This window comes from Eulemur rufifrons, chromosome 8 (assembly GCF_041146395.1).
Source record: "Eulemur rufifrons isolate Redbay chromosome 8, OSU_ERuf_1, whole genome shotgun sequence".
In the NCBI taxonomy this organism is placed as follows: Eukaryota; Metazoa; Chordata; class Mammalia; order Primates; family Lemuridae; genus Eulemur; species Eulemur rufifrons.
The window spans coordinates 116,781,900-116,809,117 of record NC_090990.1 but is presented as its reverse complement, the minus strand read 5'-3'; the positions used below and the strand labels follow the sequence as shown (position 1 = coordinate 116,809,117).

General features: G+C 38.1%; 1 protein-coding gene and 1 pseudogene across 1 annotated transcript in view; both read right to left on the bottom strand.

The window, feature by feature from the left end:
- VAV3 (vav guanine nucleotide exchange factor 3) overlaps positions 1-27,218 on the bottom strand; it is a 363,845-nt gene that overhangs the window by 48,132 nt on the left and 288,495 nt on the right. Inside the window, exon 20 of the mRNA XM_069479072.1 lies at positions 15,889-16,025. Within this exon, the coding sequence (XP_069335173.1) occupies positions 15,889-16,025 (137 nt within the window). The remainder of the gene's footprint in view (positions 1-15,888; positions 16,026-27,218) is intronic.
- On the bottom strand, positions 159-1,835 carry LOC138390188 (elongation factor 1-alpha 1 pseudogene; annotated as a pseudogene).

Here is a 27,218-nt window from a genome sequence, read left to right as displayed (position 1 = left end):
CTGTGAAACAAAAGTGTGTGACTCAAGGATTTCCAAAGTCTTTGCTATGATCAAAGTTCTCTGATTATATGAGCACCTTTCCCAAGTCCCTACAGTACTCCATTCAATTATGGTTGGCCAAAAAATATTTGATCCACAAATTCTTTTTTTTTTTTCTCATTAAACTTTGTTTTAATGGGTCTCAAAATTCTGTGACAGATTTTTGGTCAAGTTGTTTCCATTAAAAAGTACTGATTTTAAAAACTGATAACTTAAAACTGCCACACAAAAAGAAACAAAAGTGGTCCACAAAACATTTTCTTTTCCTCCTGAAGGTTTTACGATGCATTGTTATTAACAACCAGTCTTTTGCTATTAAACTTAAATGGCCAATTGAAACAAACAGTTCTGAAACTGGTCTTCCACCACTGTTTAAAAGTGGGGTGGCAGGTATTAGGGATAATATTCATTTAGCCTTCTGAGCTTTCTGGGCAGATTTGGTGACCTTGCCAGCTCCAGCAGCCTTCTTGTCCACCACTTTGATGACACCCACAGCAACTGTCTGTCTCATATCACAAACAGCAAAACGACCCAAGAGGAGGACAGTCTGAGAAGCTCTCAACACACATGGGCTTGCCAGGAACCATATCAACGATGGCAGCATCACTAGATTTCAAGAATTTGGGGCCATCCTCCAGCTTCTTTCCAGAGCGGCGGTCAATCTTTTCCTTCAGCTCAGCAAACTTGCAGGCAATATGAGCTGTGTGACAATCCAGTACAGGAGCGTAGCCAGCACTAATTTGGCCTGGATGGTTCAGGATAATCACCGAGCAGTGAAGCCAGCAGCTTCCATTGGTGGGTCGTTTTTGCTGTCACCAGCAACGTTGCCACTACGAACATCTTTGACAGACACATTCTTGACATTGAAGCCCACGTTGTCCCCTGGAAGAGCTTCACTCAAAGCTTCATGGTGCATTTCAACAGACTTTACTTCAGTTGTAACATTGATTGGAGCAAAGGTGACCATCATGCCGGGTTTGAGAACACCAGTCTCCACTGGGCCCACAGGCACAGTACGAATACCGCCAATTTTGTAGACATCCTGGAGAGGCAGACGCAAGGGCTTGTCAGTTGGACGAGTTGGTGGCAGGATGCAATCCAGAGCTTCAAGCAGTGTGGTTCCACTGGCATTGCCATCTTTCCGGGTGACTTTCCATCCCTTGAACCAAGGCATGTTAGCACTTGGCTCCAACATGTTGTCACCATTCCAGCCAGAAACTGGCACAAATGCTACTGTGTCAGGGTTGTGGCCAATTTTCTTAATGTAAGTGCTGACTTCTTCAACAATTTCCTCGTATCTCTTCTGGCTGTAGGGCGGCTCAGTGGAATCCATTTTGTTAACACCAACAATTAGTTGTTTCACACCTAGTGTGCAAGCCAGAAGGGCATGCTCATGGGTCTGCCCATTCTTTGAGATACCAGCTTCAAATTCACCAGCACCAGCAGCAACAATCAGGACAGCACAATCAGCCTGAGATGTGCCTGTAATCATGTTTTTGATAAAGTCTCTGTGTCCTGGGGCATCTATAATAGTCACATAATATTTGCTGGTCTCAAATTTCCACAGGGAGATATCAATGGTGATACCACGCTCACGCTCAGCTTTCAGTTTATCCAAGACCCAGGCATACTTGAAGGAGCCCTTTCCCATTTCAGCGGCCTCCTTCTCAAATTTTTCGATGGTTCTTTTGTCGATCCCACCACATTTGTAGATCAGATGGCCAGTAGTGGTGGACTTGCCCGAATCTACGTGTCCGATGACGATGATGTTGATGTGAGTCTTTTCCTTCCCCATTTTGGGGAAGTTTTTTGGTGGTTTTCACAGCACCTGTGTTCTGGCGGCAAACCCGTTGCCCACAAATTCTTAACTAGGGATAGTTTGTGTCAGTAATTTAACCTGATGGCATTTATTTACAGAAGATAAGGACATTTCAGTTGCTTAATGACTTTCATTTTAACTCAGTGTGAAGACATCTATTTTCCAAAGTAGATAGGGTCTACTTGTTAGGAATCACATTCATTCATTTATTCTTCAGGAATTCAGATTATCATGAATAATTAAAATTCAACATATGCTATTATTTGATAAATTATTTGGCCCAAAGTCTTAAGGGCATGTGCACGTGCACACAATATCGAAACCACCTGTGGTAGCAAATCAATAGCCATGTCAGGTGTAACTCCAGACAGATGGCCCTCTGAAAGTATTCTGAGACAGACACAAACTTCTAGTAACTTCTAGAACGTAGCTTATATGGTAATAAAACAATGGACAAGAAAGGACCACAACAGAATTTCTCAGAACCTTCCTCCTATAAAATGTTAATCTCTTACCCTCCAGAAAAAAAAAAGAGATAATACCTCAGTGTCTGAACTTCTAAGGCAATGTCCTCATCTAAGTACATTATAAACTATACTTTTCCCTGTACCAAACATTGGAAAAATACAAGAAAGAACTGTGAACCAAAAATGCCCATCTTGAAAGTTAACAACTTAGGACCTCACCCTCTCTGTCAGGAGGTTTGCCAGTTCCCATAATACAGTCGGTACACTTGGAAACATTCCTGCAAACTCAGTTTATGGTCTATTCAATCAAAGCCAGTTGACAGTCACCCAGGGAAAATGTTTCTTACAGGCCTTTACCAATGTCTATTATCTTCTATAATCATCTCTCCCAAGGCCTCCTTTGTTCTACTATAGTCACGCTCTGCCTTTTTCTCCTTTCCTGTAATCAGGGACCCTGATTTAACTCAATATTTAGAGGTAAACACCTGCCAAAATAAAGGTCTCGTGATTACAGGACATACTAAACGTCTACACTTTTCACATAGCTTTTCATCCCTACAGCCACAATTTCAATTCTGCCCTGGCTTCTCCTGATTTTACACAGGGGATGGGCCAGTAACATCAGTGGTGAGAGGCAATTTAGAAGAAAAGCCAAGAGGAACTGAGGAACACCTGGAAACTAAGCTGCAACACTGCCTAAAAAAAGGTGTCACTGCCATGATAAAAATCGAGTTTTGGACTTCATGAAGAAATGCCTGTGGTGTGGGAATCTGAATTGGGAAAACCACTTGCCAGTTCCCAGAGATGTTTACTCTCTGGTTTATAACCCAAAGCAGTGAGTCTTTTGGTGTCAGGAATCAGTCTCCTCAACAAAGGAGATCTGATTCTTCTTTAATGTTCTTATTTGCCTCTGACTAGGATACAGGCTGACACTTGAGTTTTAGATCAGGAAAGAAAAAGCACATAGTTTTAGAGAATTCTATTGGAGCTAATATTCTTGTGTGGTCTAGAAAGGATTAGAAGTCTCCTTTTAGTCTAGGACAAAGGAAAAGAATCTTTTGAAGTGACTGACTCCTAAAGTTGTTGGGAGAGGTGCTGGGAGGAAAGATCTGCTCACACCACTCTGCTGCAGCCCCCTCTTCAGCATGTCCGGGTCGGGTCACGTGTTACTGTACAGCTCGCCTAAGTTCTCACCCACATTCCCTAGGCAAAGTTTGTTTTCTGTGAGCCCTTATCTCTCCATTTCCTTCCCCTTCTCCTTCACTCTCCATGGGGTATCCTGGGGCTTCCTCATCCAAACCTGCTCTGAGAAAAGAGCTCATGATTTTTTCCATGATGTTTATTTAAATCAACCATTCCCTTTAGAATTTATCATTTGCACTTTAATTATGAATTACAACGTTTAATCTCTGATTAAAGAAGCTTCAAGAATTGGGTACAGGCATTGGGAGGGCAGAATTGTCTTCTATGAGACAATTCACCGGGACTCTCCACATTAAATATGGAGAAGATGAAACTTAAAAAACCAGATAATCATTTTCACACTTCTGGAAAATGAATCATATCTTTCAAAATCATTAATCATTACATAGAAGTACATGTTTTCTCTTTTTCAATCTTCTTTCAAGTTTACTTCCTGTGATTCTCACGTCTGTGAGTCATTTAAGAATTAAAATTCCTATTTTATAGATGAGGAATTTGAGGACACAACATTAAATGGTTTTAAGACTATTCTGAGAGAACAAAGACAAATTTAAATCTGATAAGGTGAATATTTTAATGGTCTTTCAAACATCAACTCAGGGGGATGGGAAGGCATGGGCAATATGTATAGCCTGAACTTTTGTACCCCCATAGTGAGCTGAAAAACAAACAAACAAACAGAAAAACCAACAACAATGAATTTGAAAACTTAAAAACAACCATTATAAAAATTGCATCCCTGAATATTCTAGACCTATGGACTGAATGTCTATTTTATTCTAGGCACTGGAGAGAAAGAGATGAAAATCATAATTTTTACCTTTCTGAAGTGCTCTAACCAGGCAGGAAGATGATGAGCAGACTCTTCGAGTACTATATGATGGGTGCTATGATAGAAGCCTTTTTGGTTCAGAAAAGACCCCAGAGAAGGTGACCCCAGTATTGTGCCTTGATTGTAAAGAAGGATTTAGCTAAGAGAATGGGGGTAAAAAGGAAAATCCAGACAGAGAGTAAAATGCACACCAATGACTGGAGGTTCAAGAAAACAGGTCTCCTGTACAAAGATCTTGCCAATCGAACCCTTCATTTTTTTTTAAGCTTAAAATGAAGAAAACCTATCTGTAAAAAAAAAAAAAAATGCCTGGATTGTGTCTGTCGGAACACCAAACATAGCAAGCACACAGCAGTTCTGTGGGAAGTAAAAGTTCTTGACAAGGCGAGAGCCACCATGTCCCAGGTCCCTTGCCTCTGGACATAGTGACTGGGAATGCTGCCTCTTTGTGAGTCTCTCCCAAATTCTCTCTAAGCTCAACTTGCTTTCTGACCTTTTATCCTTTCCTGTATGACTCTCTGAGGCAAAACATTTTAAAAAGCAATAGCTTATACATAGAGCAATGTTTTGTTTCCTGATTTTTCAACCAATAAAGCACAAGTTGCCTTTAAATGTGTGTTTTCCTGAGAGGTGTTAATGCTAAAACAAAGGTAGGATGGTCTAACATATAGAACTAAAGTAGGAGACCAAAAGTCGGGAAGAGACTCTAATTTTCATTCTATAACTGCCATCCTATAGACCAGTGATACATCTGGCCCTTTAAAACCACAGTTTGAAATGAGGGTAGCATCTACCCTCTTTATGGAGATCTTTGTGAATTAACAAAAATGTGTGCAAAACATTTTCACTCCTTAGAATAAAGATCATGTAGATGCATGATTTAAAAGTGTGAAGTATCACAACTATTTTCTAGGTTATTTAACTTTCATTGTGGGTAAAAACATATATTATTTTTGGCACTGATTACAGTTCTACTACTTATAATTGCCTTTTGGTTCCAATTAGCTTACAAAATTCTCCCTGTGGAACATTTGGATATTCATAAATGACAATGGAGCAAATAAAACCCCATGATATAATACACAGGATCCTCACTGTTTCACAAGCTTTATTCTAAGAATAAAACACATATAAAGTACTCTATTATAATAGAAACCATAGATGGCATGGCTTAATTTTACATTTGCCTGTTTTTCTCTCATGCCCTCTCTTTTGCTCTGATAACTGTATCTTTTCTGGGAAAATAAAATTTCCACTATGAACAATCTCTTCCAGCATGTGAAGAATGTGATCAGGAGTTACTAAGCCTTTATTATCATATATTTTAACAAATACTTAAAAGAACCAGTTTTATCATCATCAGTTGGATGACATGATCAAAATTGTTCTGTATGTTGTTACACTCAGTAAAAACTATGCCTTACACCTGCACTAGGAAATGTACCCTAAACGGCCAATTTCCTATTTTATATTCATTTCACTTGAAGGCAATTTTATAGAGCTTTCAAGGAAAGAGAAAGAAAAAAAGAAGACGACAAAGAAGAAAAGAAAAAAGCTGCCAGAATGAATCCTTTCCATGCAAAGATTGAACAGCTCAATTGATAATTCATTGTTTGAAAGAAGTTATAATGAAAATGCAGATAGCCTCATTCAATAGCATTAGAAATTACTGTTGTTATAATAATAACACAGACTAGACTAATAGCTATTCCAAGAAAGAAAGTCCTGATAATTTGTATTCTCTGGACATAGACTATGTAGAAAACATGACAGTCTACTATACAATCTGACTTTCCACACTAATGAGTGAAGTTACTCACTTGAAAAAACAGAGGAGAAAACAGTTTAGAAAGCATAACTTCCTGAAAATTTCCAAGTCAGCCAAAGCACCTAGCTAGTACAAAAGACATTTTTGAAATTCAAATACAAAGCCATTGTAACATCTCAATAAGTTTTCTACATTTGGATCTATACGTTTAACTCTAGATATATTTGTAACAACATGATTTACAAAAACCCTTAACAAAAAACTCAAAATGGAAACAAGGTACATCACCTATCCTGAGCTTGGATCATTCCTTACATCCTTGAGGCCACAAGGTTATAAACTGGTTGTCTTGTTTCTGGTTCTCCCAATATGAAACACAGAGTCAGACACACAACAGGCACTTTGTAAGTACTTGAATGGATGGATGGATGAGTAAGAGCTATTGTTTAATGAGTCCGGTACTAGAACTCCTTTGTATACTTTATTCTGTACGCAGTGATTATTGTTACTTCCACTTCACAGATGATAAAACTTAGGCCCACAGAGTAAGTAATCTGTTTGAGGTCACAGTGCTAGTAGATGGCAGAGTCAGTAAATAACACTCAGCAAAATAAGCCATGATTTGCCAAATTCTAGCACACGAAAGAAAAGCACTTAACTTGCTTCTTTCATGCTAATTGTGTCCCAAATGAGACTGGATGAGGACCAAAAAGAGGTACTTAGAAACTATAGCAAACAAAAGCAATTAAAAAAAACCCAGTGCATGAGTCACATTTTTTAGGATGCAAACCATAAAGTACATGTCTTCTTTGAACATGAAAATTGGCAAATTAACATCCACAGAGCCACTCTAATCAAGCCTAAGGACACTTATCACTTCAAAGGATCAGCCAGTATATGATTCACACATTTACACCCAACAAGGCGGAAAGATTTTTGTTCAGAATTTTTGAAGACATGTCGTTCTAGATCATGCCATTGAGTAAGTGCACATTCAGCCCAATTTCCTACCTGTACCTTCCATACGTGGAGTCTATGAAACCAAAGTTGATTTAATCATGACAGTCTTGGGACACTAAGATCTGAAGTGCTTTTTGGATTAGAGAAAACAATCATATCAAGTTCAATACAAAGTTTGGCAACTTTGTGGTATATTTTTATTGTATATTAATTCTTCAAAAATGTACCTTTTATTTGGTAACTATCAGAGTCGAAGTATTGAGTTCATTGTAACACCTATTTTGTAAGCTATGCTTAACAAGTTGGTTTGCTATCTATAGTATACTATTTGGTAATAGTATAAAGGGTATAAAGTCATAATTAGCATGGAATCTTACCAATTAGATTATCTAATCCCTGGCTCACATTAGATTTATCTAAGGTTTCAAACTACTCATGGCTGGGTTACCCTAGGCCAACTGTATCCCAGTCTCTGGAAGTGGTGCTGTGTGGTGATATTACTATAACCCTCCCATCCCTCCCTGACCCGGTGATTCAGCCAGGGTTGTGAGCACTGCTCTGGTCCAGACCCCCTCTTGTAAAATATGAAGAAACTAAGCTATATAGTGATTAAGTGACTTGGCCCAAGCCATACAGCTATTTAGTTGCAGATGCCTAACTTGAATCCAGGCTTTCTCCCTCTGCCACCGTTCCTAAAGCTAGCATTTGTTACGTAAAAATCCATTGACTGGCTTAGAGGTATCCATAAGACAATTCTGACTCATGCTAGTTACATCTGTGTCAGAAACACTAGATGAACTTTTAGCATATCTGAAAATTCAAACATATCACTGGCTGCCGGCAAGCAGTAACAGCTCTTCTAAAGACAAGAGTTGATAATTGAAGTGTGAGCAGTATCTGAGTAGCGAATACAGAGGCGGCACTCAATACATACTTGCTGATCTGAAATAAATGTGCTAGTTGCTTTTCTCTGTTCTAAACATTAGCCTAACTTGTTCCTAACCATTACATACTCCCCCTACAACAGGCATACACACACGCTTCTCATTTCTGCTACAATTCTCCTGAGCATCTCTATAGCCATTCTAATACCATACCAAAAAATCCTCATGTTTACAGGCTGCTGAGAAGAAATGACAACTAATTTATGTCCTCCTTTTTGTCTAGAAAGAATAGGAGGCAGCAGAAGTTAGCACAAAAGAGGAAAGGGCTGGTTATCATAGAATCTGCATTATTGTCCTACTTTCAACACTGTGTACTGTGAAGAATAAATGAAATAATGGATCTGGAAAACATCATGAAAAAAATTGAAAGCACCATCTAAACCTAATGTGGTAGGAAAAGATAGTGAAGAAATTTTTTTAAAAAGATACTAAACAATTAGGTTTTATAAATCTAAAGTATCAGTAAAATACAAACAAACAAAAAGACTGGAAAGGAACCGAGAACTAAGAAAAATATGAGTCCAGGATTATCTTTGTAAAGGTAAATGTCTCTAAGCACACACTGTGCATGTTTCTAGGATTCCTACTGGGCTACCCCCACAATCTTCAGAGTGATCCCAAACATACCATAGTTTGGGAGCCGCTTACATGCACCATCATCTTCAACATTTTGTGCGTGGCTCGGCTATTTCCTATTCCTTTCTGTACTATGAGAAACCAATTGGCTTTCAGTATCCTTGGGAATGGCTTACAAAATCAGTTTATTCTTAGAACTGCTCAGACAGCTTCACAAATGTTTTCTGTCTGCGGTACACTGTTGTTTTGTGGCCTCCAGTGAACCACACCTCCTGGTATTCAATTAGTACAGCCCCTTCCTCTTGTATCTGGGCTGGCCCATGTCCTGTGTTAATCAACAGAGAGCAGCAAAAGTAATTCTGTGCCAGTTCAGGCATAAAAAGGTCTGGCAACTTCTGCTTGTACCCTCTTGGGAGCCAGCAAGTAAGCAGTCTAACTACCCTGAGACCACCATGCTGTGAGGAAGACCAAGGAGCCACTGAATAGGGCAACATGGCAGGCAGCCTCCATTGCGTTCCTACCTAGACAGTGGCTAACACCAACTGCTAACCCTGTGGAGGGCGTTCTGGACCTTACAGCTACCCCAGCACCCCAGCCTACATCAAGTGAGGCAGAAGAACCACCTTATCAACCCATAGCATTATGAGAAATAATAAATAATACAAAACTTAAATATTGTCACAAATCTTATGATAGTGAAAGGAACCCATGAAACCAGTTTCTTTAATTAGCATAAAGGCAGCTACCTTCTTATATGCACATAAGCCTCACTCCCCTGTCCTTAGGAAGCATAAGGTTTAAGAGGGAAGCATGGGCTTCATCATAAATAACATGACTATAAGAGAGGAGAAAGAGTGTAGTAGTTAAGAACTTGGACTCTTAACTTAGCAAGAATTCCTAGGTTTCAAGCCCAGCTCTGCCAAGTTACTAGCTATGTGACTTTGGGCAGGCTACTCAACCTCACAGTGCCCCAGTTCTCTCATCTATCAAATGAAGATAATAACAGTAATTAATTTCATAGAATTTCATAGAGTGTGCTTAGACCTCTACCTTGCATATAAAAACGTATAGTTGAACATTAGTTGTTGGTGCCATTGCTGTCATTATCATTACAAGAAAAGAATAAATAAGAGGTAATTCTGCCCACTTCTGCCTGGGAATAGGGGTAGGAGTAAGAGGATCACAGGCAGCAAAGATTTCATGGAGGCAGCTCCACGTGAAATGCCATAAAGTGGTAGGTACCAGTGCCCAGGGAATGATGGACACACAGCAAGTGGGAGAATGGTGAGATCTGAAGTCAGAGAAATAGGCAGGGACTGCAACATAGATCCCCTAGTTCACAAATATCTCCATGTGGGCTAACAAATGCGAATTCTGTATGGCAAGAAGGAAGACTGGAAGACTGGTTTTTTTGTTTTTTTTTTTTTGAGACAGAGTCTTACTCTGTTGCCCAGGCTAGAGTGCCATGGCGTCAGCCTAGCTCATAGCAACCTCAAATTTCTGGGCTCAAGCAATCCTACTGCCTCAGCCTCCCGAGTAGCTGGGACTACAGGCATGCACCACCATGCCTGGCTAATTTTTTCTATATAATTTTTGTTGTCCAGCTAATCTCTTTCTTTCTTTCTTTTCTTTTCTTCTTTTTTTTTTTTTTTTTTTTTTTAGTAGAGATGGGGTCTCGCTCTTGCTCAGGCTGGTCTCAAACTCCTGAGTTCAAATGATCCACCCACCTCAGCCTCCCAGAGTGCTGGGATTCTAGGCATGAGCCACCACGCCTGGCCTGAAAGACCTTAACAAGGGATTATGAAATTGCATCTGAATTTTGCAGTGGCATGAAGGATGGGTGTGATAAATAAATTCTGGAGGTGAGGGGACCAGTCAGAAGGTAATCTCAAATGTCATGTAAGAATTGATAAGAGTATTCTACAGTGGAGATGGAGAGGAAGAAATGCATTAAGAACATTTAGGAGATAAAATGAGGAGTATCTGATGACTAAAATATGCACATAGGGAAGTGATAGGAAGAAATAGAATATACAAACATTTCAGACTTGAATGTAGGAAGGCAAACGAATTGGATGGTCATGTCACCACTCATGATGTAATTGACATTTGTAGAATATCCCACCTCCAAAAAGCAGAATATACATCCTTTTCAAGTGTACACAGAACATTTATCAAGATAGGTCATATTCTAGGCCACAAAATAATAATTAATAAATTTAAAATGATTCAAGTCATACAAACTAGTTCTCTTATAACATGGAGTTAAAATATAGAAATTAAGAACAGAAATATGTCTGAGAGATCCCTAAATATTTAGAAACTAATTAATATACTTCTAAATAACCCATATGAAGAAATTTGAAGGGCAATTAGAAAATATAGATGCCCCTTGACTTAAAATGGGGTTATATCCCAATAAACCCATCATAGGTTGAAAATATCCTAAATTGAAAATGCATTTAATACACTTACCCTACTGAGCGTTATAGCTTAGCCTAGCCTACCTTCAACATGCTCAGAACACTTACATTAGCCGACAGCTGGGCAAAATCATCTGACACAATCCCTATTTTATACTAAAGTGCTGAATAGCTCATGTAATTTATTGAATACTGCACTGAAAGTGAAAAACAGAACAGTTGTATGGGTACTCCAGGTGTGGTTTTTACTGAATGCCTATCATTGTCACACCATTGTAAAGTCAAAACATCATTAAGTCAAACCACTGTTAGTCAGGGACCAACTGTATTTTGAACTGATTGGCTGAAAATGAAAATATACAGCATCCCAAAATTTTGGGGAGGTAGCAAAAATAGTACTTAGAAAAGAAGTTTACAGTACCAACCTCCAGTGTTAGAAAAAGAAAGGAAAGTACTCAAATCAATGAGCAAACACTCTACCATAACAAACTAGAAAAAGAAAAGAAAATTAAAACTGAAGGAGAAGAAGTAATAAAGACCAGAGCAGAAATCAATAGAAAGAAAGAAAAACAATAGAACCAATAAAACCAAAAGCTGGTTCTATGAGAAGATCGATAAACTTCATAACCCCCTAGTCAGAGTGACCAGGAAAAGGGAAGACCCAAATTACCAATGGCAGAAATGAGAGAGAGATACCACTACAGACTCTATAGATATTAAAAAGATAATGAAGGAATATTACGGACAACTTCATACTATTAAATTTGACAACTCAGACAAGATAGACAAATTCCATGAAAAATACAAAAACTACCAAAACTCACTCAAGAAGAAACAGATAACATGAATGGCCCTATATTTATTACACAAATTGAATGTGTAGTTTTAAAAAATCCTTGTCACTAAGGAAACTCCAGGCTTAGATAGCTTCCCTGATAAATTCTATAAAACATTTCAGGAAGATATAATGCTAATTCTATAAAGTTCTTTCAGAAAATTGAGGAGAACGAAATAGTTCCAAATTCATTCTCTGAGCATTACATCCTTACCCAAACCAGATAAAGATACTACAGGAAAATAAAACAATGTAAAAAAACGATAATATATCATTGCCAACTGGAGTTTATCTCAAGAAAGCAAGATTGATTCAATGTTTGAAAATCAAATTTACCATATTAATAAACTAAAAAAGACACAATCATTTCAATTGATGCAGAAAGAGCATTTGACAAAATCCAATATCCATTACTGATAAAAACTCACAGGAAACTAGGACTAGAAGAAAATATCCTCAACTTGATAAAGGGCACCTATAACAAACTACAGATAACATCATACTTAAGGGCAAAGGACTTAATATTTTCTCCTAAGATCAAGAATGAGGCAGGGATGTACTCTCACAACACTTCCACTAGAAATTTTACTGGACATTATAGCCATTGTCGCAAGTTAAATAGAAATAAAAGATTGCAAAGGAAGAACAAAAATTGTGTGCATTCATCGTCAACATGATTGTCTTCATTAAAAAAATCTGCTGGAATCTACAAAAGAAAAGCTACAAGAACCAGTAAGTGAGTTTAACAAGCATTACAGCATAAAACATCAATACACAAAAATAAATTATTATTTCTATATACCAGCAATGAACAGTAGAAATTGAAATTTTAAAACTATCATTTATAATAGTATCAAAATGAAATATAAGTACAGATAAATACAACAAAAGATGTGTATGACCTTAACTCTGACAACTATAAAACACTGCTGAGAAATTAAAGACCTACATAAATGGAAAGGATAGCATGTTCAATGATCAGAAGACTCAATATTGTTAGGATGTCAATTCTCCCAGATTGATCTATAATTCAATGAAATCTCAAACAAAATCTCAGTAGGCTTTTATTTGGTAATATTGACACAATGATTCTAAAACTCATATGAATTGCAAAGGGCTAAGAATGGCCGAGATATCTTTGAAAAAAAGAAAAGAACAAATTTGGAGGAGTAACACTGTCTGACTTCAACACTCTTTACTAGCTGCAATAATCAAGACAAAATTGTATCAGTATAAAGATGGAGAAAGAGATCGATGTAATGAAACAGAGAATCCAGAAACAGACTTAACAAATATATGGACAACTCTTTTTCTACAAAAGTGCAAAGGGAATCCAGTGAAGAAATAATTGCCTTTTCAACAAATGCTGCTGGAACACCCAGGTATCCATATACATAAAACCCCCCACCATTAGTACCATATACAAAAATAACTCACAATGAATCATAAACCTAAATGTAAAATATAAAACTATAAAACTTCTAGAAAAAAACAAAAGAGAATGTAACTGCAGGATAGGCAAAGATTTCCTAGATAACTTAAACCCATAGTACGATCCATAAAAGAACAAATTAACAAATTGAACTATAACAAAACTAAAATTTCTGATCTATGTTTAACATTATTAAGAAAACAAAAAAATACAAGCCACAGATTAAGGGAAAATATATATGGAAATAATATATTTTATAAAGGATTTGTACCCAAAATATATAAAGAATCTCAAAACTAAGTAAGAAAACACATGACTTGTTAAAAAATTTGACAAATATTTGAACAAGCACTTCCCCAGTGAAGGTATATGGATGGTAAATAAGCACATTAAAAGATGTTCAACATTATTAGTCATTAGGGAAATGCAAATCAAAACTATAATGAGATACCACTACCTATCTGATAGAATAAATAAAATGAAAGAGTGACCATACCAAATGCTGGCAAGGATATGGAGCACCTTAGAAGTCTCATATACAACGTATGGAAATGTAAAAAGGTACAGTCACTTTGAAAAGCAGCCTGGTAATTTCTCAAAAACTTTAACAGATATTTACATATGATTGAGCCATTCCCCTTGTGGTATTTACCTAAGAAAAATGAAAGCATTGTGTCCATACAAAGAATTATATGTGAATGTTCATAGAAGCTTTATTTGTAATAGCCAAAAACTAGTAACAACCTGAATGTCCATCAACAGGCTAACGGATAAACAAATTGTGGTATAGCCACATGTGGAGTAATAATGAGCAATAAAAAGAAAGAACTATTGTTACATACAGAAACATGGCTGAATCTGAAGATATGTTGCATAAAAGAAGCCATAAAAATATATACTATTAATATATGATATACAATATAAAATTCTAAACCATGCAAACTCGTCTATAGTCTAAAGGCAGAACTCTGGTTGCCTGAGGGTCGGTGTGGGGGGACAGCAAGGCAACAGGTAGGGGCATAAAGAAGGGACTCCAAGGGGCACAAAAACTTTTAGGGCTGGTGGATTTGCTTATTATCTTGATTGTAGTGATGGTTTCACTTGTATATGCATTTGTTAAAACTTATCAGATTGTACACTTAAAATATGTATAGTTTATCATACATCTCAAAGCCATTTTTACAAAAAGTGGCACTAGTGATCCAAGTGGGAGTAGTTTCTACAGGAGACTGGATTGTGAAGAGGACACAGAGGGGCAGAACCTGAGCACAGACTATTTCCCCAACAAGCCCATCCTTGGGTGTGGGAGAGGAAGAGGAAGAGAAAGCACAAGGAGCCTAACATAACCAGACAAAGGGGTATTATTTATGTTTGAGCATATTTATATGCTATAGAAAAAGACACAGTAGAGGGAATAAAGTTGAAAATTTAGAGGGCAAGAGCCAGCTGATGAAATACGGGATAGGAAATCCAAGAAGAAAGGTAAGTCTTGACTAAGAGGCACCTTATGGCTACAAATACAGGTATGTTTTGTGGTTAGGTTGAGAGATACGCGGGAGTGGGCTGAAGAGTTCATAAAATTCAAGTTTGTTATTTTCTCTCTTCCTTTTCTGGAAAGGATGAGGTCTGAGAGGAATAGGATACTTAGAAGAATAGCAGCGCTTTAGAAAAGTAATTGGCTACAGCCATTGAAATGGCAGTTGTAGATAAATGTTCGATCTAGGGGTATTCTTATGTAACAAGATGGCAGAAAATAAAGTAGTTTTAAGCAAATAAAATAGCTATCACTTCCACATGTGCAGAATGGATTATTATCCAATTGTCCTCCTCTGCTTTCTCTTTCGTTACCTGCAACAAAATTTCGCTATGTGCTAATCTTTCTGTTGATCCTCCCTCTCTCGTCCCTCAGTGCACAATAGGTTTATAACAAATTCTTCAACTTTCTTGGGAAATATTTCTAACTTACACATGAAACAAAAAATAATTTAATGAACAGCAGAGTTCTACCATCCAGCTTTATCAAATCTTAACATTATACCATATTCACCTCAGTTAACGAAATACTTGAACCAAATATAGGCTTACTGGCCAAAAGAGATTTCGTCACCAGCGAACATCAACATGCTCACTTACTCTTCACATTTCATATATTTCAAAAATAATGCCCAGAGACCCAGTAATACCCCAGGTATTGCTGTGGGTAGGCAAAAATAAAATATGGTCAAAAATGGCCACTGGCAAGCTAATTAGGTAGTTCCCCTGACATGAACTGTTAATATATTAAAGCCATGCAAATTAGACCATACCCACAGGTCCTCAGTTTGGAAAAATGCTCTGATAGAGTATGAATTTTTTAATAAAAATGATAATTATGACCCATAGCACTGATAATATTTTTCTCTAGTGTTCTAATGCTCACTGCCACTTTGGCATTGGTAAATATGGGGAAGGTTAATAAAAAATAATGTTTCTCCCACATCATGTATAATTTCTGAAGCTGAAAGCATGCAGTTTCTAAAGACAAGAGCTTTATTCTTTAAGCAGTAATAAATCATCCATTAAACCTAACAAATTGTCATTTGGATAGTACCTGCCAAAACAGGCTGTGTGCGTCTCCTCTTAGAAGTTCAACCGTGTCCCCTGCCTGAATGTGCAATGGCGGTCCCTCATGGAGAGCTGGGGGTGGTGTTCCAGAATATTTCCTAATGACCTGCATCTTTGGTAAACCTGAAAACAAGCAACACGCATTTTAGAATGGAGAAAATATGATGTGTGAAGTCTACATGTACTTTAAAAAAAAGAGCCATTATTTAAAAGTTTTAATACCACCAAATCCAAATAAATATTTGGAGTCACTACAATGGAATGCTTTTCAACTTTCTCATTATATGAGATGGTAATAGAATAAGACACATATTTATCCCCTGATCCCCTATATACTGTTCCTCTCCCTCACCATCAATCTCTTTTTGGTTGAAAAAATATTTTTCTTTCAGCTGATGCCTGCTTCATAAAAAACACATCACGTACAGTTTAATGGAAAAGAATCAATTTTTTCATCAACTCTATCCTTTCTGCCTATTACCTTCCTCTTGGGCACTGGCTGATTTCATCACTGAGGAGGCTCACCCTTTCTGTGTATGTACCACATTGCCCAGTATAAGGCTCATATCTTAAGGTTATCTTTGTAATTCAAAAGCAAAACGGTGATGGATGTGCCACTGCAATACTTAAGACATTTATATGGAGAAACTCTTCAGGCTCAAATTTAGGCTTGCAAAACAGACCCAATAAAGGGAACATGTCTAAGCCAATAGCATCAACAATATTTGAAATACAGATCCATCCCTTCCCTTTGTATCTCTTTGAATGTGCAATGAAGACCCCAGTTCAATATTTCATTTTTGAGAACAGCAGCTTCAATTGCGCACGGGCCTAATTGCACCACTATTGGTCACAGTAGACAACCTCACGGTCACTTTTTCATTTAGAGGTGAAACCGCTCCTCCCTAAGAGAGAGAGAGAACTCATAAACATGATGTTTGTTGCACATTGAGGGACGTAAGCCATTGCTTATTACACTTCAGGACGTTTTGTTCTAATGATGAACCGCGGTGAAGCTGTAACTGGCTGAAAACACTACACTAAACATATAAAGAAGGATGAATGATTGTCATTCTGTTCTAGATGTTCAAGTTATCGAGGAAAGATCTCAATAGCTCCATGAAATGCTCCGGCAATCAAAATCCTTTTCGACAACCACCTCAGAGAGGGTTAAATGAGTGTGGCTACAATTTAAACAAAATTGAAAAGTTTTAGTCAACAACTTTCTTATCCATATAGTCAATCAGAAGGCATAGGGCTGAAAAACACTGCGCCCTTCACCCCAATTTAGCTGGCGTGGCTGCTGAGACATGCTCGGAGTTGCTACATCTCCCCTTTGCTTCAGTTCTTGTGCCACAGAAGCCTGGAGGGATGACTTTAATCTCACACTCAGGTGGCGTTGCCCTACCAGATGTTACAAGGTGGTGCCCTAACACAAACAGCAGACTTCGTTGTCTTTCACAAAAACAACATTCCATGAGAACTCTTCTCGGTGAAATTTCTTTTTTAATTTTTTTTTTATTTTTTTTAAATTTCAGAATATTTGGGGAGGTACAAACATTTTGGTTACATATAATGCCTTTGCCTCGCCCAAGCCAGAGCCACAAGTATTCCCAGCCTCCATACGGTGTGCTCCTTACCCATTAGTTGTGAGTTCACCCATCCCCACCACCCCCCTCCCACCTGCCCGGCACCCGATGAATATTACTTGCATGTGACCACCTAAGTGTCGATCAGTTAGTGCCAATTTGATGGTAAGTACATGTGGTGCTTGTTTTTCCATTCTTGTGATCCTTTGGTTAAAATGTTTATCAGACTTGTTCTCAACACACCATAAATGCCTTGAGTATAGAGAGAGCTTATTTTACACATTCTATTAAGTTGCTACTACTAATTTAACACATTAACTGCCACGTGAGTCGTATTTAACTCACACTAGTTTTGAGCCCGGGGCCTTGTGAAGAATATGTAACTCACACACCTCTTTACTTTTACCCTTATGAACTATTTTTCAAGTGGCATATAACTCATGCACAGAAAACAATAAAAAAAAACAAATTTCCCATTAAATTAGAAAGAGTTGTTTTGTTTTTGAAGTTTTTATTCTATTTTCATAACAAAAAAATGTGGCCCCAGAGGAAATTTTTTTTTTTTTTTAGTGTGGTAGTCAATGTGTTAAAATAAAACCTAAATGTCCCCTGCACACAATAACTGATTTAGAAGTTCATTATGTGGATAAGGACACAGTATAAAGTTGAATTTCTAAAATGGAGTCTAGTTTGCATGATACTTATTCCATATCTGGGGGTCAGAAGTGCAGTTAGCCTCCATTTCATTGAGCATTTCTAGGGCAAGGAAAGCATCTCATTTGGCAAACTCCCTGGGTATTTTGCTTCTGTGACAGTTTTTAAATAGAGGCTAAAGGCAAGAAAAAGGAGTTTTTAAACCTGAAATAGCTGATGTGGCCTCAAATACTGGGGACAATCTTGAGCCCTGGCCTTCGCTGCAGTTGTCTCCTGCCAAGAGCCACAGACATGGAAGGGAGCAGTGCCACGTGACAAATGACAGAAACACCAGTTCTTTTATTGTCCACATGCCCAAGTTAGTCATTCTCAAGAAGAAATGACTGGAAATTCATAGTGTTTAGGGAAAAAATTTAACTTTGATGATATTTCCTCACCCAAATAGATATTAGGCATTAAAATACAGACATAGCCAGGCTACACAAGAGGCTGTAAGATGTTAAGCATGGAGCAATGCTGCCTCAGATATTTTTTTGTAAATATGGACTAGAATGCCCATAACACATAGCCTAGGAAAATTACAACATTTAAAATTAAAAAGGGCACATCTATTAATATGCTATGGTCAAGAAATAAGACCTAGCTATGCTACATAGCAGGAATGATAGACTTTGCTTTTATAGTCCTACTTATTCCTTATTTTTTCATTTATTCTCTTTTCTGCTATTACTTTCTTCTTGATTCTGAACTTCATTTGGGAAGTTCATCCAGTAGCACACTAGCATAGGCATGTTGCTGACCTTGTTCCTAAAGCAAAAATGTGTAACCCTTGGTAAGAAGTATGGTTGAGCCCAGGTAACAGCCAATAGAACATTATAACTAGCCTCAATTCAGCCATAATCAACTTGCAAAGAACAGTGTTTATTTGACTCATGCTTTTTTTTTTTTGTGGAATGAGTTGGGTCTACAATATAACGGAACTTTTTTTTTTTTTTTTTGGTCATTTGTTAGGGTGATCTTTGGCTATTTATTTCTGATTTCAGCACGATGTGTCGTCAGGGCTACAGGGCTACAGAGATCAAGAGATAAAAGAAATAAAGCAAGGGTAGCACAACATGATGAATTTTGACACTTTGCCCCTTGCTTCTGATGTTAGCATATAATGGGTGTTCTATGATACTGGTAGGATGGATGGTTTCTTGCTAAAAAGCCCCTTTATATTCCCTCCTTTTACAAAAAAAGAAAGGCACGATAACATTGCTAAGAAGGCAAACATAATCACATGAACTGATAGATTAAAAAATGCAATTAAAATAAGAGGATGGGTTAAAATTCATGTCAGCACGCAACCATCAATGTAATTCTTAACACAATCTACTGCCGCAGCAGGCATCACACTTCACAAATGAGATTGAGAACAGAAAATAAATTAGATTTACCGATGTTCATATTTCGAATAGCCATTTAGTTTTAATTTAATGTAGGTTTTCCTCTTGCCTTATAAAATATGGTTGACAGGTTTTAACCTCTGTTTAAAAATGTCCAGGACAGAACAGTCACATGTTCCATGACAACTGAGTCATTGTTACATACAGTTTATTAAAAAGGTCTTCCTAAAACTTACTCAAAAATCTCTCTGTATGTAATTTTTCTCCATTAACCTGCCTCCTTCCATCTGGAATTATGCTGAAAGCAGCAAAATCTCCATTTTATAGATTAGCTTTCCAAAATTTGTTCATGCTCAAAATCCCTAGGTTCTTTAAAAAAAACTCCATTCACATTTTCCCTTGGCTATCCATACTTCAAGCGATTCTGAGATGCAAAACATCACAAACTATCAAAGTAGAACTGTAGGTTTTCTCATTGACACTGATTAAGTGGAAATAAATAGCCAATGGTTATCCTTTTAAAAAGACCCAAAATGTACATTTCATTACATTATAAATTCACAACTCATCCCAGAAAGCTACTTCTTTCTTCTTGGGAAAACATAGACTTAATAGTTCTGTGGTTTCCCTATACTCCAGAACTGCATTTTCAATGGATATGTTGACAGAACTGCAGTGTTGCTCACCAAAATCTGAATAGTTATATTGCAACTACCTTCGCACAATGAATGCAAAATAATCACGTGTAATTTCAACATATCTATTTGGGCAATCTTGGAAATTCCCACCAACTATATAATTATCTTTATATTTATCTAAGGGAATATGATGAAAATGGCTAAGCCAAAATTAGATCTCCTGCAAAATGTTTAGTCATTTTAGCTTCTTTTATTCCCTACAACAAATGCTCTGTTGTACAGCTAACTATATCCTTATTAGATAACTTGTTGACAATTTTGCCCTTTAACTTTTGTAAAAAACAGTTAAAGGTGCTTGGTCTTAAATAAGAAAAGATCCTCCAGTCATCCTTGTATATGAGGAATTAACACACAGAAGAATTGGCAACATTAAAATAATGGTTATACTCTAGGGGTAGTCATGAGGTTCTGGTTAAATAAAACTAAAGCCACACATAAGTATGTGGAACACTAGAGTTTCCCAAAATAATACACAAGTATTTTTAAAAGGGAGACCTGAAAAAAGATTTCCTTTCAAATCTGAAAAGCATGCCACTAAGAGTGACGTGTGCCAAGAAATTTTTTTTAAATGTGCTTTTTTAAAAAGTTAATTCTAGGTAGAATCCTATTAGAAAATTTGCCAGATATAAGCTATTTCACTGATAATTTTCACATAAGCCCTCAATGAACTTAACAGCTAATTATACCAGTATCAACTCCTGTGCCTTCTAAGCAGGGCAAAGAGAGTGATTGCCACAATATAGATTAGTATCTATTCATGAGGCTGATATCCCTGCCCTAATGCAATGGCTTCCCTGGGGCAATAACTTAGAACAGCGCTGCCTGGTAGATAAATGGGCTGTCAGTAATATGCTGGCCTTTCACCTCTGAGGCCTAATTTAAAATCTAAACACAGCCACATTAAAAAATAATTAGTTTTACAAGATGTCAGAGGATGTAGATGGTTTATCCTGGGAAACTGATCACAAGCATAATGTACTCATTCATTCATTTAATGTGTCTTCAGCACTCCGTAAATGTTGGACATGGCAGGTTCGGAACAGAGCAAGGGCAAGCTTCCTACCCTCAAACAGCCTGTAGTCAGTCCACTGAATAAAGAGACAGGTGAACTCAAAGACAACAAAACAATTGGGCACGGGCTCTCTTCCAGTGAGAATGAAATCTGTGTGTGTGTGTGTGTGTGTGTGTGTGTGTATTCCTGCCACAAAAAGTTAGGAAATGTCTTAATAAGTCTTAAGTAGGATCCTGAAATATATATTTTATTTTTTCTACAAATTTCCTAGGTCTGGTTTCCAAACTCTAGCAGGTTTGAGAATCACATTCTTGTGGATATATGTACAAAGTACCACAACCAACATCTACCACTATCAAATTTGCTTTTGAGAAAATTACAGTGAAATAAATACCGTCTGGCAGATTACCAACTAACCCCCTCTAAATTAACATCTGGGCCCTTCCTGATACGAGTGCGCAATCTAAGCATCAGGTCCTGATGACCAGGCGGAGTGGCTCCCCTGCCCACCACGCCTCACAGGGCTCTTTCCAGGAAAGCACAGCTCTCTCATTCACTTCCTGGTCTCCACAGAGGAGTAAAAGGAGCCTCAGAATGGAAACCATCTGCTACAACAGAAGCAGACAAATTGCTGGAAAACAAACTAGTCTAAAGAACTAATTGTTCACGAAGGGAACACTCCCCATCAATAATGTTAAATTTTTTCACCCAGAGAAGCCTACAGTAGTTTTATAAACAACGATGAGTCAAATGAAGGAAATAGCACCGTCACTGCTCACATAAGACAAGGATCAGGCAGAGATGCCTTCCTCCAACTTTATAAACACTGACTACTCTTTGGCGCTGCCTGCTGGAGTATTAGTGAATAGTGAATCAAGGGTGAAAGATTTAATAATGTCTTTCGGAAGTTTTTTTTCTTTATTAAAAAAGACATTATAGGCTACCAAATATCAAAGAACTATAAAATTTTGTGTGTTAACTTTAAAAATCCATACAAATTTAACATTCTGTTCTATCGTATATGTACATTTTAGTGAAAAAAAAAAATTGTTAGGCAGGGACCAAATCTGCAGGTGGCAGGTACAGGCCAGGAGGGCAGTTCCTAGGAGTGGAGAAGCCAGGGAACCAGTCAGGAGAAGGTACTGCAGGAAAACGCAGAACACCTGACAATCTTGTAGCTCAATCATCTGGTAACATCCCACACCTCCTGTAAGCCCAACCCCCCACCACCACCAGGCCAATAAAAAGAGACCACCTGGGCATCCTTAACATCTTTCTCCACTGACCAGTTCCTCTCTCTGGAATGTATTTTGGCTTTGCATAGCTGCTTCTTTTCTGCAATAAAAGCTGTTTGTGTGGAGTTTCTTCCTGTCCACAATCACTCCATGGCACTGGCCTGCTTGTGATTCTTCCAAGCAAGGAGCCAAAGAACGAGACAACAGTCCACCAAGAAACTGGATCTGACAAAAATGTTCTCTAAAATCCTTAAATATGATCAAAGGTCTAGAACATGCCAGGTATTTGGCAGACCCCTAGCAAATGACCATTCCTAGGGATGTGAGGAGTTCAGTTTGAAGAACACAGCCCTGAGATATCGCATCATCTTCTTTAAACAAAGAAAAAGAAAACAAGCAGATAATTTTAAAGCAAGAGTATTATCGCCTAGTCTACCCACCTTATTTTCCAAATGATAAAACTAAGAGGCTGGGTACAGTATCTCACACCTGCAATCCTAGCATTTTGGGAAGCCAAGGCAGAGGGATCACTTGAGGCCAGGAGTTCAAGACCAGTCTGACCAACAAAGAGAGACCCCATCTCTACCAAAAAAAAATATATATATATGTGTGTGTGTGTGTGTGTGTGTGTGTCATACACACAAATATATAAAGCTGAGTGTGGTGGCTCACACACCTATAGTCCCAGCTACTTGAGAGGCTGAGGCAGGAGGATCACTTGAACCCAGGAGTTTGAGGTTCCAACGAGCTACGATGACGCCACTGCACTCTAGCCTAGACAACAAGAGCAAGACCCTGTCCCAAAACAAAAACAAACAGAAAAAAAAACAAAGGAAAAATCCCTAATAACCAAAATTGTAAATAAATTGACTAAAGATAAATGGCAAATTAAAAGCAAAAATGGAACTAAAACCCAATTTACAGATATTTTGTTCAGTCTTCCCTACTGCAGATTAGTCATTCACTGCAACCTACGAGGAATGAAGTTGTGGCAGAGAAGGGGCCTCCTGACATGACTGATGGATGTTTCAGGAAGATCTGAATCCCTGCCGGATGGTCAACGTTATCTTGGGAAGCTGGAAAGTGGGAGGGAAAAGTCTCCTTCAAGTGGCGAATGATTGAGAGCTTCCCAAGATCAGGCAAATTTTAGGAGGAAGGTAGTAACTCCCACTGGGTACAGTCTAAAAACAGAACCTCAAAAACCTTCAACTCAAACAAAAAATCATGGTACTGAAAAATCTATGGAACTCTCAGTGTCTGACAAGTCTACATGCAGCTCTGTGGCTGTGTGGGCAAGTGGCCACATGTAGTTCTTTCTACACAAAGTTATAATCACTTAAACCACATCATTCTGCTCTTCTGACCACACCCGAGTGATTCAGGGATGGCGAGTGAGCCATAGATTGGGATAAATAGGCTGAATGTGCGAGACAGCAGCGGCTGAGGAGGAGGTGATGGGAGTCTGTCCAAAGGAGCAGTCCGTAGTGAAGAATGACAAACAAGACAATCAAATTGGCTCCTACAGGACATGAAGGCAGGAGGCAGACGCAAAAGTCAGCAGAGACCAATCATTTCTGACTTCTGGGAAGAAAAGATGACTTGGATCACTAGCTTTCGAAACTGTTAGTCTGGAAAGATTCCCGTAAAGCCTGCTGTACTCTTGCCTTTGGAAAGCACTGAGATCCAGAGTGACCACTGAGATGAATCCAGGGCTGTTTTTTACCCTGGGAGCGTAAACGCCCATTCCACCAAAGCAACCGAGCATGTTTCTTACAACCAAGATAAGCCTTTAACAATCCACTCAGAAAAGATATCGAAGGGGTGACAGTAAAAATAAAAATGGTTCAGGGCACTTTAAAATAATCTAATTGTCCTTCTTTGTTCTGAGGGTTCATTCATTTATTCAACTAACGTCTGCAGATCATTCACTTGCAGGTACCGGCCCAGGCACCGGGGACGCAGCCGGCCAGACTGACCGTGTCTCTGCCTCACTAAGCTTGTATTTTAGTGGGGGAGACCAACATAAAGGGGATAAATGTAATAATATCAGATGTACGTGTCATAAAGAACCCTTTAGAAAAAGATACTGGATTAGAGAATGACTGGGGTGTGTGTGGAATCAGGGGTGCTTTCTTTAAGGGAAGGTGACCAGGGCAGGATGAAGACTGGAGCAGGCAGGAGGCATTTGGAGGAAGAATTGGACAGGCAAGCTGAACCACAAACATGGACTCTGAAAGTGAAATGAGCTTAAAGTACTTGAGGGACAGGAAAGAGGTCAGTGACACTGCATGAAAGCAATGGATAAAATTTAAAATTGATATGTGCAGTCTTGAGGGTCGGGTCCATTTTATTGCTCCTTTCCCACACTCATTCTGAGGAATTATTTGAAATTTATTGAACAGGTCAAGTTCTCATTAACATGCTCCACTTTCTTCCTGGCATATACTTGCTGTTGTCTGCACAGTAGACCCTTACCCTCTAACTCAATGGGAAAACAATCTGGAAAAAAAATCCTTTTATTCTTGAAAACTCAAATATCATTTCTGCTGAAACCTATTGCTATAGACTAAATGTTTATGTACCCCAAAATTCATATGTTGACACCTAATCCCCAATACGATGGTATTAGGAGGTAAGGCCTTAGGGAAGCAATTAGGTCATAAGGATGGAACCCTCATGAGTGGGATTAGTGCCCTCATAAAAGAGGCCCTAGAGAGCTCCCTCACCCCTTCCACCACGTGAGTGAGAACACAGTGACATGGCAGCCATCTGTGAACCAGGAAGTGGCCCTCACCAGACACTGCATCTGCTGGCACCTTGATTTTGGATTTCTCAGCCACCAGTGCTGTAAACTGTTGTTATAAGCTCCCCCAGTCTATGGTATTCTGTTGTAGCATCCTGACCAGACTAATACACCTGCCAACTTCCCGTAAGTGTGGGTTAGGTGCCTTAAACATGCACTCCTTTAGAAACTCATGCTTATTGCTTGAATACTACTCAATATACTGACATTATTTATTTAGCTAGTATAAAATATATGTACAAGATCATAAGTATCTTTCTAGGCACAGTGCTGGGACAGAGTTTATACATACTAGACTGTGATCAACCACCTTGGTGACATAGACTGTGTTATCTCAATGAATTTTTTTGTAAGAAAGAGGGAAGAAATGTAGTGATCCTTCTCCTGCAAACTTCACGCTTCCAAATATGTATATGTACACACATACACACACACACACACGATTATACCTCCAAAATCTCTCTCTAATCAGACCATTTCTTCCCACCTTCATTTCTACCTCCCAGTTTAAGCACTGTCTTTCTAATTGGCCTTTCCTCATTCATTTTTATAATGTTTGACCATCCGGTACACAGCAGCCTGATTACTTACAAACTATAAATTATATAATACCATTCTCCTATTTAAAACTCTTCCAAATGCCCCTAGAATTAAATCTGAACTCCTGGCCATCACCTACAAAAGCCTATTATTTTCTGGCCCCTGATAACTCTCCAGTTTCATCTTGTCCCAGCCTCACAGATGCTCACTGTTTTTAGCCATACTGACCTTATAGTTGCTTAACACATTAACTGCCATGTGAGTTGTATTTAGCTCACACTAGTTTTGAGCCCAGGGCCTTGTGAAGCATATGTAACTCACATGTCTCTTTACCTTGGGAGCCACGTGAATTATTTTTCAAGTTGCATATAACTCACACACAGAAAACAATAAAAAATAACAAATTTTTCATTAAATTAGAAAGGATCATTTTGTTTTGAAGTTTTTATTCTATTTTCGTAATAAAACACTGTGGCCCCAAGGAAACAAATTTTTTTTCTAGTGTGGCAGTCAATGTGTTAAATACCCTGAACAAGTAGGTCCAGGTAAGATAGCTTACATTATGAATTTATAATTCATATAGTTAACTGTATACTTGTTAGTATCTGTCTCCTCTCCTTTCCTTTTTGATATATTTGTACTGCCTTCATCGGTATGATAAACATTTATGTTCATAACCAAATTTAGCTTTTAATGATACAAATATTCAGTTTTTATTAGCATTATAGAAACAATCACTTCATCATTAGTTTTGCTTTGATTTTAAACTATTTATTTGTGCTTTTACCCAACTATCAATATGCTACATGTAATGTAACTGAAACTTTGCATGTAATAAAATACTTTTAATATGCAAAATTGCTAATATATTTCCTAAAAGTCCTTACTAATGACTCTCTTAATAATTTATACTTATCCAGGCCGGGTGAGGTGGCTCACACCTATAATTCTAGCACTTTCAGAGGCCAAGGTAGGAGGATTGCTTCAGCCCAGGAGTTTGAGACCAACCTGGGCAACATAGCAAGACCTCTTTACCAAAAAAAAAAAAAAAAAAAATTAAATTAGCTGGCGTGGTGGTGCACTCCTATAGTCCTAGCAATTCAAGAGGCTGAAGGCAGGAAGATCACTTGAGCCCAGGAGTTGGAGGCTATAGAGAGCTATGATCATGCCACTGCACTCCAGCCTGGGCAAAAGAGTGAGACCCTGTCTCTTAAAAAGAAAAATTTATACTTATCCTGAATACACTTTAAATTAAGTGACTTGCATTATTTATGTTAAAAAAATACAACTTTTTCCATTCCTATACACTCAATTGTTTGGTTGCTTTTCTCTGCTTTTCTCTGTTTTTCTCTTTTCTCTTGATCTCCCTCCTTCCTGTGATACACTTTCTTGAATAG